This window comes from Apiospora hydei (genome assembly GCF_038363865.1).
Source record: "Apiospora hydei strain CBS 114990 chromosome Unknown utg000002l_segment0_segment0, whole genome shotgun sequence".
In the NCBI taxonomy this organism is placed as follows: domain Eukaryota; kingdom Fungi; phylum Ascomycota; class Sordariomycetes; order Amphisphaeriales; family Apiosporaceae; genus Apiospora; species Apiospora hydei.
The window spans coordinates 2,408,937-2,421,895 of NW_027117361.1; the positions used below are offsets into that span (position 1 = coordinate 2,408,937).

Consider the following 12,959-nt stretch of genomic DNA (forward strand, 5'->3'; position numbering starts at 1 on the left):
ACCACTAAATCTGTCTATGTATCATTTTACACTTTTTATTATTATTCGTGCATATCATCGCCGTTGCATACTGAGGAGATTAGTCGAATAACCATTTTGACCTGGTTTGCATACAACTGAAACATGCCTATAAAGTTTGTTGGTATGCACATGTACAGCGATGCATTCACCATCTCTGTGTCGAATGGTATTTGCTCCAACCGAGTCTTGACTCCAGGACGGCCAGGAGGGTAGTGCGATAGTTGTTGAGTCAGCAGGCAGGAAAAGGAGTAGAAAGTTCGAGATGATCAAGCATTGGGCCGGAGCTAGTCAAGGCGATTCATTGGGGTAGCAAGGTAGGCAGTAGGTTAGGCAGGTACATGCAGGCATTGTGATGGATGGATGTATCCTTACTCGAAAAGAGGTGCATGTAGCTACATATGTATGCAATTTATCAATACGTACCTACGTAGACAATTCTGGGGTGCATGATACTTATGTAAGGTAGGCAGGTAGGGAGGTAGGCAAGGCAGGTATTTGGAATCTGGTTGCAGTGTGCATCGAGGCGCATTGCTCCGTGTCGAATTGTTTCACGCATCTTGTTTCGTTTCAGCTGCATGAAGGATCGGATCTCGAGCTGGAAAAGCCCTGATGCTCAGGTCGTTTAGACTCGACGTTAGTGCATCAGGTGCAAGCCGCCAGCAGCCCTGGAGGCTGCCTAGATCGATGGACGGCAAATGGGCTGAAGACCTGAAAACGGAAACGACATTGTCGCGTGCATGTTTGCATTGGACTAGCGCCAGTTTGGGTGCTGCCGTTTGCGCCATTAAACAATGGGCGAGCCCATTTTAACTGCCCAGCGCCCAGCCTCCCATCGCTCTTTGAGTCTTTGCTGCATCCATCCCAATCATTGATTCACGTCGACTCCCAGCTACATGTACCCTGGACAATACATTGATTGACCCGATTACTCCAGTCCCCAGATGACCCAACGCCTTCTGAATTTGCAGGGCTCTTGTCGCCTGAAGTAGGACTCGTTCGTCATCCCGTCAGCACGAGACTCCATGCGTGCCACTTCCATTCTCTTCTACTCACCTTTCATGATACCCTTTTATTGTTCCCAATAAGTAGTAGACACTCTGCCGAACGTTGCTATTGTTGTTGTTGTTGTTGTTGCAAATTTCGCAACAAACCTTCGTTCGTTCTTCGCATAGGCTAGAGCCTAAATCCAATACCTGACGTTCATTTACCCTCTGATCATTATCTTGCGCTTCGCAACCGTGTGGCTTGCCGCGGGTTGCGTGCTCGGTGCGTCACTGCTTCTGTTTGAGGCCCGTGATCCGACCGACTCGTCCAGTCCTGCTGGACGATACCGTGTTGGTGTCAAACCTGACGATCGACAGGGGCGCCTTCTCTGCGCTTCGTCGTTGCATTGTCTCTGATACTCTTAGTCTTGACACCCGCCGTCATCTTTATCAGCTGCACCTCGGGCATACTATCGTCTATGTTCACCGAGGACACCAGCATATTAGCGAGCCCCTCCAACACCCCCAACCCGCGCCATCATGCATCGCGTCTCACCAGACCTCACCGACCCGTCCCGAAATATCGAAGAGTCAACCGGCGACCCGTTGCCTGCCGCCCTAAATTCGGACATGGAACTCTCCCCCCTCTGGAAGAAGAGGACCAGGAAAGACAGTATACCCCACCCCCACGGATTGCCGCTCGTTTTTACCGTCCGACCCAAAACCGTCGCAAGGACTCTGCCGCCTCATCCCGTAGGAATTCCATTTCGTCTGCGCACTCCCGCTCATCTCACGGCTTCAGCCGCCGTGATGGTCCACAGAGCAAGTATGTTGCTCAGCAGTTGCGCCGCGCCTCGATATTGGAGGACCGTAAAGCGCGCTTAGCCGACAGGGCTGCTCATGCCGAAAAGGTACGACTAAGGGCTGCGATGGCTAAGGCCGGCCAACAAAAGATATCGAATTCAGAGGAGCGAGCGTTGGCGGCTGCTCAAGCCAGGAAAGCAAGCTTGCCGAGATCGTTGCCGCATGCGCAGAGGAGGTCAAGAGGGCCAAGGCTGTCGCGGAGTCCATCAAGGAGAAGAGGGAGAAGGAACTTAGTAAATTAAAGCTGCAGATGGAAGAGCGCCATGCTGAAGCAGAGAAGAGACGGGAGGAGCTGCGGAGCAAACATGCCTCGAAGCGGTCAAGGGGTCATAGCATGAATACCAAGAAGCCCGATATCGATGAGCTACCGGACGTACGGGACCAGGACCAGGACCAGGACCAGGAACCTTCCACCATGACCGACGAGGTTGCTGCGTCCAAAATCCAGTGGTGGTGGAGGGGCCTCCTCAGGAGACAGGCTGTACAACAGTTCTCGGAACTTGGATTAACGATCGATGGTGTCAGAGGCAACACGTTTGAGAAAGTCGTTGAGCTGCTTGCTGAGGGAAAAGGTTCTCATGACCACGGCGCAAGTCCTCCGCCTATGTGGCTTGAAGGAGGGCGAGGCAGGTTCCGTCAACGAGATGGCCGCTGTCCGAACCTTCCTCGGCGCATTTCTAATACTAGGCCACCCCACCCAGGTGCTGAGTAACAAGGATAACAAAGGGGACCAGGAGCAGGTTGGATCCGCACAAGGTCTACCCATCCCTCGTGATGATCTGGCTAATCCTCAGTTGCAGGACCTCGTTGGCAAGGCTCGAGACCTTTTGATCTCTTTCGAGACGATCCTGTCCAGGCTCACGTATCTGAACAACTATACACCGCCCCCAGCGCTCGAAGGAGCCCTGCCAGAGGCCTATGCCACTTTTCACAATGCATTCATCGCATGGAAAGCTCGCGACTCCAATGCTCTGATTGAAGTCATGCTCTTGCAATTCGTCGAGCTCGATGCAATTCTACAGACCGTCAAGGATGGGACAGAAGAACATGTTACCGAGTCATATCGGCAAAGCGTCAAAGACCATCAGGTCATGCTGATGGTCCGAATCAAGCGTCTCGCGGGTGCTCAAAAGGGCAAGAAGCTGATAGTTGACGCCGTGAACGATGCGCGAAAAGCCCCGTGCAGCCAATAAACCAACTGGGGACACGAAGCCACGAGCCACCGGGCATTCTCTTGGCCGCGATGGCTCTACTGCGGAGGATCACACCGCAGCAGAGGAAGAAGTTTTAAGGAGCCTGAACAGACTTACACCCCCTTCCACGCCACAGAGCAAGCCGCAGGGCAAGGAAGTTAAGTTCGAGATACCTCATATGATATACCCTCCCATCTTACCCGACAACCGAGTCATTGTCCATGAGCTCGCAATGAACCGGGAATACCGGATAGAATTCCAGCATTTCCAAGAACAGCATAAGCTGCGAATGGACCCTCTCTTCCAGGATCTCAAGTCTGGTGTGAGGAATGAGGAGAAGGAGTTTCACTATCTCGTCGTCATGGCGCACTACATTAAAGATCGCCTTCAGCATCTCGTGAAGGATGGTTCGCCTATGTACACCTTTATTGGGGAGATCCTGGATACTGAGGTGGCACAGCGCCAATTCTTGGCAGGCAGCTTCTCTTACGAGAAGTTCTTTTCATCCATGGGCGCATTGCTGCCAAAACTCTGCGCGCCTGTTCGCGATGAAGAGGTCAAAGAGTTGGCCGAGAAAAAGCTCGCAGATGGTAACGTTGTCGACCGCCTCGAAGCTCTCATCTCGTTCATTGACACAATGTTGTACGACTATGCGAACTACATGATGCAAGTAGCAGCACCGAGCTTGCTTGAGCATGCCTCCTCATACGAGACCAAGCGGTTCGCAGAAGAACTTGAGAAGGGGACATTTACGCTGGCACGAGCAGGGGCTTCTTGGCGATCCGCCCGCGGTAAAGTGCACGCTGAGGCTATGCGTCGCGACCCAGAGGGGGTCAACCACCCCAAATTGCGGCCGACTCCAGACAAGATCTATTGGCAGATGCTGCTGAACGAATTTACACAGCCCTCGCCAGACCCGGCGACCATCCCAGAGCCCCTCGCCTTGGATGTCAAACGACGTGCCAGATTGGGACGGCAGACCCTACAAATTGTGACTGCCGGGGCCATTTTGTTACAATGCAAAAACATGCTGAAGCGCGATGTGCGTGCTCCATGGAGAACGGAAGCCGGGCGGATATTCACCGTGCTAGAGGCTGTAGATGACAGCAATAAACCCTTGGAGCAAACTGCCGCCATTGATGGAATCATGGCAGCTCTTGAAGCGGGTCGCTCAATGCCCCAAGCCACCAAAGGACACATTCGTGCGCTTGTGACAAAACTTCTTTTTGCAAGTGCCGAAGCGAAGCGTGAGAACTCGGAGCCACGAGAACCCGTACTGCGATTACTGCTCACTCGCGTCAAGGGGCATATTTTGTCGAGGCTGCAGGCGGGATCTGCCAGTGAAAAGGTCAAGGCCACGAGCGCTGCTGGCGAGAAACTGGCAGGACTTGGTCTACCAGAATTCGTAGAAAGAGTTAGGGAGATGGTAGAAGAGATTGCCAGGACCGGCGCAGTAGACCGAGAAGCACACGGTCTCTGGTGGGAGACGGTCGCTGATCAGGCCGACAAGGAAGCCGCGAGTTCGGGTTGAGCCCCTTTGTATTAAAGAAGCATGGCATGGTTTTGATATTGTACGGAATGTTTGCTTTTGGTTCTGCGGCACATGATTGTGGTCGGGCTTACGCTTTGCAGGATGTATAGTGCATATTTGGGACCTCTGGTACATAAGGTGGCATGGGCATGGGTAAGGGGCATCGGCGTTCAGGTTAGCTTCCAGGTGTCTTCACTGGATGGCTGTCTTTTTTCTCGCTTATTCTTTCTTTCGTTCTCTCTGGGAAGCGGCAAGGAGAAGCGGTTATGCATGGCATTAACGACATGGGCTTTGGGCTTTGAGCTTTCCACAATCTTGCTATTACACGAAGCGATGACCACTAAGGAAGGTTGTATTCGATAACAAATACGATGTATGGCTCGAAAATTTCCATGAATCTTATGTGCTAGGTTGGGTAGATGTGACAGTGTGATGTATGGACTTGTGTTTTTGTATTGAAGCTGTCATATTCGAGCAGCCCTGAACACGACACCAGGGCCTGCATATCGTGGCCTGTATTCGTATTCATGCCATTGAAACCAATGCCATAGGTCGAATGGGCCTTGTCGAGGGTTGTTGCCTGGAACTAGGTTACCAAGTACAGACGCAAGGTGCTTTTAGAGTGGTCACGTGAGTTCGTGCATCAGTGTGGGCCACAAACACGCGGGTGGTTGACTGGCCGGCCGCCATTCCCTAAGGTTATCCTAAACTCCAAGTCGTTCGGCCTGAACCGAGGGCAGCAGATATTGGAGCAAGGTCTTAACTTTGGACAGCATCAAACCTCATGGATCTTCCCATTTCGTGCATCCCCGATCACCAAGTTCGATAAACATATTCATCCCAGACCTCTTGAACGCGCCGAAGATTGACCAGTATCGGAGGCCAAGATGGCTTCGTCCGAGCTTACAGGTATTAACTGGCTATGGAAACCTACTTTCTACGGCTCTCGCTGAACGTGTTTACAGAGGCAGACACGATCCGTATCCTCGTTGCTACGGACAATCATGTCGGCTATGGCGAGCGGGATCCTATACGGAAAGACGACAGCTGGAAGTCTTTCGATGAGATCCTCCGCCTTGCCCGCAAAGAAGATGTTGGTCACCCCATCATGTTCGAAGTAGCTCCTGCTGATCTTTGGTCATTAGGTCGATATGGTGCTGCTCGCCGGCGATCTTTTTCACGAGAACAAGCCTTCGAGGCCCGCCATGTTCCAGGTCATGAGATCCCTACGGAAGAATTGCCTGGGCATGAAGCCCGTTCAGTTGCAGTTCTTGAGTGATGCAGTCGATGTCTTCCATGGCGCTTTCAGTCATGTCAACTACGAAGACCCGGATATCAACATCTCCATTCCTGTGTTTTCCATTCACGGTAATCACGACGACCCTCGGGAGATGGTAATTACTGCTCATTGGACCTACTTCAAGTCTCTGGTCTTGTGAACTACTTCGGGCGCGTCCCTGAGGTGGACAATATCTCGGTGAAGCCGGTTCTCCTGCAGAAAGGTTCGACAAAGCTTGCCTTGTACGGCCTAAGCAACGTACGAGATGAGCGCATGTACAGGACGTTTCGAGACCATCACGTCAAGTGGTTCCGCCCCAACGTACAAACGAGCGATTGGTTCAACCTGTTGGCGGTACACCAGAACCATCACGCCCACACAGCCACCAGCTACCTTCCCGAGAATGCACTTCCCGAATGGTTAGACTTGGTGGTATGGGGCCACGAACATGAATGTCTCATTGACCCCACACTCAACCCCGAAACGGGCTTCCACGTTATGCAGCCAGGATCGTCGGTGGCAACATCTCTCGTGCCCGGCGAAGCAGTGGCAAAGCACGTTGCCATTCTCAACGTAACAGGGAAGGAGTTCAAGGTGGAAAAACACCGCATCAAGACAGTCCGACCGTTCGTCACCAGAGAACTCGTACTTGCAAAGGACGACAGGTTCAAGAGCTTGGCCAAAAAGAAAGACAACCGGTCAGAGATCACGCGGAGGCTCATGGAAGTTGTCGAAGAGATGATCGCCGAGGCTAATGCAGACTGGAGATCAATTCAGGACCAAGACGAAAACCAGGACGAGGACCAGGAAGAGGGCGAGAACGTAGAACAAAATGAGGCGCCGTTACCATTGATCCGCTTAAAGGTTGAGTACACACCACCAGAAGGCGGCCAGTTTGACTGCGAGAACCCACAGCGTTTCTCAAACCGCTTTGCAGGGAAGGTTGCCAACACTCATGATGTTGTCTATTTCTACAAGAAGAAGACCATCCAGCGTATGTTTATGCCGTCATATTGCGATGGTGTTTTGGATACTGACTTAATTTAGGCAAGGAGAAAATTGAGGAGATATCCGAAGAGACCCTCGCCGAACTGGGACTCAACGCGATTGAAGTTGAGCGTCTCGTCACTGAGTATTTTGAAAAGCAGACGCTTAAGATTTTGCCACAAGCACCTTTTAACGACGCAGTAACCCAGTTCGTGAATAAAGATGACAAACACGTAATGGAACAGTTTGTCGATGACCAGCTTACCACCCAGGTCAAGCAAATGATGTCGCTAGGCGACGATCAAAGAGGAGACGAGGAAATACTGAACGTCATGCAGAAGATCAAAGCCAGGGAAGAGAAGCAGTTCAAAGCCGGCGAAGTGAAGAATAGACGCAGAATTGTCAAACCAAAGCCTGACGGTTGGGATTCAGATCTCGAGGGCCACTGGGAAGACCAAGAGGGAGTGATTACAATCGTCGATGCTCAGGATGGCAATGCCCAATCAGCCAAGGCCCCTGGCCGGGAAAAGCAAGAAAGGGAAACGATGACGACTTGGAGATGGATCTAGACGACGAGGTTGTGGAAGATTCAATGCCGAAGAAGAAAGGTCGACCGGCCAAGGCACCAGCGGCCAAGGCGGCGCCGAAGAAAGCAGCAGCAGCGAAGAAAGCACCTGCCAAGGGACGGGGACGCAAGGCAGGACCTTTTGTGGACGAGGATGATGAAGAAGATGACGATATCATCATGGATGACGATGAGGCACCTGCACCGCCGCCGAAACGAGGGGCAGCCACCAGATCACAGCCAGCCAGATCCCAACCGACACGGTCGCGGCCGTCACGAGCAGCAGCAGCAGGCACAAGCAACAAGAAGCAAACGCAGCTCAACTTCTCATCGCAGAAGGGGTCGCAATCCAACGCGCTAGAGATTAGCGATGATGAGATATCGGACGACGACGACGACCCATTTGAGACTATGGCAGCGAGTAAGACGACAAGGAAACGTTGATATGATGGCCTGGTCTAGCCTGTGTGGATGACGGGGAAACGCATTGGCTTGATTACTACTGCCTTTCCCTGATGGAAGAGATTGGGCAGTGCAGTGATGTTGCTTTAGCTTGCAGAAGGCTCTGGATGTGGCCTCTGAAAAATAGTCAAGGGTTTGATTAGCTACCGTCAATGAAGGAACCAAAGTTGGATGCCGTCATATATAATCCTGCCCGTAATCACCGTGACTCTGAAGCTCATGTTGTAATGTGGTTGTCCTTGGACTTCTACTGCTACTTGCTATTGGATAGGAGTCAATCCCGCGAGGAACCCCACCCACCAACCAAGCCAGACCCCAGCCACCGTAGCCACCGCGCCGACGTTTAGCCGGGCGAGGTCTGGCTTATCAAAACCAAGCTTCGGCGCAGAGAATTTTGGACTTTTTCTTTCTTTTCTTCAACAAAATTGTACCTGAGCACACTTTATTGTAGGTGAGCTTGAGCAGGGAATCGCGATTAATTTTGCGTCAATTCCCTGCTGCCAATCGAGTCTATCCTCTATCTTGTGCCCTAGAGCATATATAACTACGCCGTTATGGAAGCATGAGAGGGAATGCCTTCTGGCTCCCAAGGATCTATGCCTCTTACCGCCGGTCGTAACATTCCGATTATTAATAAATATGACTGTTGGATGATAATGACGAAGTAATTGAATGCATGCTCGAGGAAGGGCGGCAGGGTAGTTGTCGACTGGTGTACGTCCTGCCGGCGTGTGCAGAGATTTTCTCTCTCGTGGTCGTAGGATGCCTGCATGTCAATGATGCACGTCCGGTCCGGTCGTGGGACGGATGGAATATCTGCGATGATCTTAAGGTCGACGACGGATGCTTAGCCCGTCGTGGTATGAATACTTCTCAATGCTCATGCTGTCTTGTGTCACGGCGTATCTGAATTGGAGGTACCCATGCCTGATCGCCTAGACGCCCAGGTGCATGCAGAGGACGCTCAAGAGACACCCCATACTCCAAGCACATTCTTCCTGTCCCCTTCGACTTGGCCTTGAGCGCTCCGGCCCTCGAGCTTCTTCACCCTCCTCACCAAGAGTCCGGCACAAAGGGGCCCAAGCATCGTGCACAGGACAATGGCCCAAGTGATAATTAAGAACATTTCGGATCCCTCTTCCGGTGACGAGGAGGCGGTGGTGGTGGAACTCGATGAACTCCGAAATATCCCCTTGCTCTCGGCAACCGAGGAGATGAGGAAGCTAATCTCCCCCTCGCGACCATGGCACTGGACACAATGCCCGCAGGATAGAGCGACAGGGGCTTTCTCGGCCGGCCAGGCTTCTTGAATTTCGGGGCGGACATCGAGGTTGCTGCCGCTGCTGAAGCGCGGTGGTTGCTTGTTTCATCCGTCTGGCCACTGGGCATTGCCTCCTGTCCAGTCGATGATGATGGTGATTGCTGGTTTTCAGTGACGCATGAGGCCTCCTCGCCTTGACCCTTCTGTGGTCTTTGATGAACCAACCTTCCTGGACTGATGCTTTGCAATAGCACGCGGGCAGTGCGCGAAGCTGAAGAGTATATGCCTCCAAAGAGGCCGCTGGAGGATACTGGGAAGCGAACAAGCCAGGCACCGCATAGAGTCTTGCCCAGGACCATGAGGACCGTATAAATGAGGCCACGCCACACTACTGGGCCACTGAACATGCGACTGATGGGAATGGAGAAGCCGATCGATGCCTTTTAATTGCTTGTTAGCTCATGATACGAAACCGCGTAGAACAGAGGTCAGATGGAGTAGACGTACGAAGAAGAAGGGCTTCAGGATGCGCTCGACCGAGTCACCGTAATATGTAGAATACATATCCCGGCTATCGTTGGCGTCTATTGAGGCTGCTGGTTGCTGTTGCGAATTGGAGTCTATACGAACGTTAACTGCACAAGTGGTCGTGGGTGAGTCCACAGGCAAAGCAGAGTCTCCTTCCGCCGCCACCATCTGCTCTGCCGGGGCCGGTGAACAGCTGCTGGCAAGGAGGGCAGCACGCTCGTCCCGCCACCAGCTCGCCACGATGCCCGCGAGGTAAGCAGCCAGCAGCACCGAGGCGCCCGCGTAGCCCGCCGCCGCCACGAGCCCGAGCAGGACCCCCGTCTGCGCAAGGAACGCGCTCTGGCCTGCCCCGAGCAGCGGCTGGTACAACCGGGATCGCTTCGCTCCCGACTTCCACAGATGGGCCATCATGGGCCGCAGGACGAAGCGGCAGGCCAGCGGGACCACGACCGCGAACGCGATCGAGACAAGGACCGGCCTGGCTACGACAGCGGGCGCGATGTCCGTCCGCCCATCGCTGCCGTCGCCGAGACCGGCCGACACGATCTGCACCATGACGAGACCGACGACATCGTCCATCATGGCGGCCGTGCTAAGAACAATACCGAGCCGCGTCGCCGCGAGGCCGCTCGTACTCAACACCGTGAACGTAGTCCCGAGGCTCGTAGAGCAAAGCGCCGCCCCCGCCGCGAACGCCTGCAACGGCGTAGCGTCCGCCACCAGGGGCCCCGACAGCAGGAACGAGAGCCCGATGGGCGCCGCAACGCCCGTCAGCGCAACGCAGGACGAAAGCACGAGGTTAGCGCGCATCGTCGGGAGCGAGCTGGACGCGCCGCCCTCAAAGACGATCAGGAGGAGCCCCAGGTAGCCCAGCTGCACGACGGCGCGCTCGACGGGCTCCGCGAGCCACCCGCCGCCGGGCGTGCCCCACGCGACGCCGACGAAGACCTGCCCGACGAGGCCGCAGTAGAGCGTCCGGTCTAGGACGGCGTTGACGACGTTCAGGGCGAGGAGGAAGGTGGCCAGGATGATGATGTCCTCGAGGCCCGGCTCATGATACGGGAGCGATGCCGTAGGCATCGTTCTTTGCCCTGCTTTTGATATGGCAATATTGGTGGGAAGAAGTAAACCCAGATTCCATTGTGCTCGGAAGCGATATACCCTAAAGAGGAGAGTCAAGTCAAAGCCAGGTTGAGCCTAGTCTTGCGGCATTTGCTACTCTGACTTGTCTTTTATCGAATACAGATGGAGGGATCTGCTTCAGGGATTGGGACAAGGTTGCGATTAGTGGCTTGGCCCCCACACATGCGTCATGGTCATGGTATAGGATTCAAGCATCGTAGTGCCATGTCACGGTGGTAACCCGCTGGGAGCTGCGTAGAAAAGAGGACGCTCGTTGATTGCATATTCTAGGATAGAAGAACCGAATGGCCCAGAAGACAACACAGAAACGCATACCACCATCGACATCGCTGGAAAGGGCTTGGGCTCTATTCTGTAGTCTATCCCGTCAACCTCTTCAATCGCACTCTAATTCTTTTGGCCAGAGCACCTCGTGTCGCCACAGTGCCTTCATCATTCTAATAAGAACCAAACCCCATACGAAAATCAGCATCGCTGCCATGACACAGCTATAAATCTTCAACCCAGTGTTGTCGAATGCCTTGGCTAACGCTGATGTGGCCGTGACCAAGGCCGTATTGGGAAAGACAAAACTCCACCACGTCATCTGGAAGGGCATCGTATGCTCCTTGCGTAGGTACTTGTGAAGCGACCCGACCGATACGATGAAAAACCACTTGCTCAACCCCCAGAGCCAGAGACCCATCACGATCGACATGACCCGCAAACTCCAGATTGCGTATAGGCGCCCATCCATGTCATCTGGCAAGATGATGTCCACCTGGCTTCCCAGGACAACAATGCCAGCACATGTAAACCCGGCTGGGCCAATAGATATAAATACACCCGGTCGTTGCATGTCTTGCGGCAACTTCTGCGTCATTAGACGGTACAAGAAAGCCGCGCATACCATGAAACTAATGAGAAAACCGGTTCCCTGGACAGCCAGAGCACAAAGGGAAATAGCCAGCCTATGAATGACTATGTCCGACTCTTGATGAGTCACACCAGTGATGAGGTTGCTGGCAAACGGTGCGGCCAGAAGTAGGGGGTAAGCTGGAAACACCCACACCGGTGTCATCGTGTGTATGGGGAAAATCCTGAATGCGAGTTAGCAAATGGAGACCACTCGGTACACAAGGCTCGGTGACTGGATGACTGACTGTGTTGACCAGAGTATCAAATACATGCCACAACTGGCCGTGACGCTCACAGTGATGTAGACCCAGAAGAGCACCTCGACGACACGCTGAAGCCAGGGGCCGGTGTGTGGCATCCCATACTCGCAGACGTTGATCAAGATGATGCCCGCCCTTGATAATGCACGTTAGGGGAAGAAGCGTCTCCTATGCAGCTACGTTGACTTACGAAACAACCTGAAGGATACTGTAAGCCAGAGCTCGTACATCATTAAGAGGAGATGGAGCAGGGGACGTGCTAAAAATGAGTGGGATGGTAAAGAATGGGACGGATGCTTACCACGGCTGGAATAAAGAGGCATTCCATCTGATCCGTGAAAGAATGGATGAAAGCGCCGGGCGAGAAACTGAACCTCATGATGGCGAGTGCGCAATTGGCCAAGAAGAAACATATGTTGATCATCATGAATACGAGACCAATATAATGAAGCCACGTTACATCATAGGGCACTGTAGTCCGGTTAGGTATAGAGCAGCCATGAGAGTCTTGGGACTTCCTTACATGTATGAAGGACATTGGACACGCCCCCTGTTGCCTATAGATGAGATGAGAATAGGAAATCATTGGCAACTCTGTCTCCTGGCTTACCATAGTCTAGGGATTTGTTAGCACATACAGATGGACTCGGCATAGAAAAAGCGTTTGGTGAGGGACAGCGTACCATGGTGAACCAATTCCACTGGTGGCAGCATATGCGATCTCGCAAGCCGACTTTGGTGGAGTGGCCCTGCTTCTGTGCATTGGAGAGCATCTTGGACAGACTTGCAGGACTCGGAGCAGCTTGGTTGTTTGAGTTCAAGACGCGCCTCTCGTGCAGACGGCTTGACTCGAGGGGGGAAGGGCCGGAGACGAAGTGTTCCTCGCGAGGCGTTATGTAGCCATTGGTAGCGGCCTCAACCTCTAAGTTTGGTGGTCGAGGCATCCTGACACACAGAAGTCGTCGGGCCCGCGAGCAAACAGGCG

General features: G+C 53.3%; 4 protein-coding genes across 4 annotated transcripts; 2 read left to right on the forward strand and 2 right to left on the reverse strand.

Annotated features, from left to right (window-relative positions):
• Nucleotides 1-1,544: 1,544 nt before the first annotated feature.
• Nucleotides 1,545-4,592, forward strand: PG997_000777 (uncharacterized protein; the record flags this gene model as incomplete). The annotated part of the gene is made up of 4 exons (XM_066805092.1): nucleotides 1,545-1,830; nucleotides 1,943-2,388; nucleotides 2,441-2,990; nucleotides 3,055-4,592. 4 exons carry the CDS (start codon nucleotides 1,545-1,547, stop codon nucleotides 4,590-4,592), a joined length of 2,820 nt encoding a protein of 939 aa, XP_066674865.1.
• Nucleotides 4,593-5,479: 887 nt separating this feature from the next.
• Nucleotides 5,480-7,867, forward strand: PG997_000778 (DNA repair protein; the record flags this gene model as incomplete). Its single annotated transcript, XM_066805093.1, has 6 exons — nucleotides 5,480-5,501; nucleotides 5,558-5,709; nucleotides 5,738-5,960; nucleotides 6,017-6,865; nucleotides 6,919-7,334; nucleotides 7,418-7,867. 6 exons carry the CDS (start codon nucleotides 5,480-5,482, stop codon nucleotides 7,865-7,867), a joined length of 2,112 nt encoding a protein of 703 aa, XP_066674866.1.
• Nucleotides 7,868-9,605: 1,738 nt separating this feature from the next.
• On the reverse strand, nucleotides 9,606-10,754 carry PG997_000779 (uncharacterized protein; the record flags this gene model as incomplete). The annotated part of the gene is made up of 1 exon (XM_066805094.1): nucleotides 9,606-10,754. One exon carries the CDS (start codon nucleotides 10,752-10,754, stop codon nucleotides 9,606-9,608), a length of 1,149 nt encoding a protein of 382 aa, XP_066674867.1.
• A 439-nt stretch (nucleotides 10,755-11,193) lies between these two features.
• On the reverse strand, nucleotides 11,194-12,918 carry PG997_000780 (uncharacterized protein; the record flags this gene model as incomplete). The annotated part of the gene is made up of 7 exons (XM_066805095.1): nucleotides 11,194-11,896; nucleotides 11,960-12,109; nucleotides 12,165-12,172; nucleotides 12,276-12,445; nucleotides 12,498-12,531; nucleotides 12,585-12,590; nucleotides 12,658-12,918. The coding sequence occupies 7 exons, from the start codon at nucleotides 12,916-12,918 to the stop codon at nucleotides 11,194-11,196; spliced, it is 1,332 nt and encodes a 443-aa protein (XP_066674868.1).
• Nucleotides 12,919-12,959: the final 41 nt, after the last annotated feature.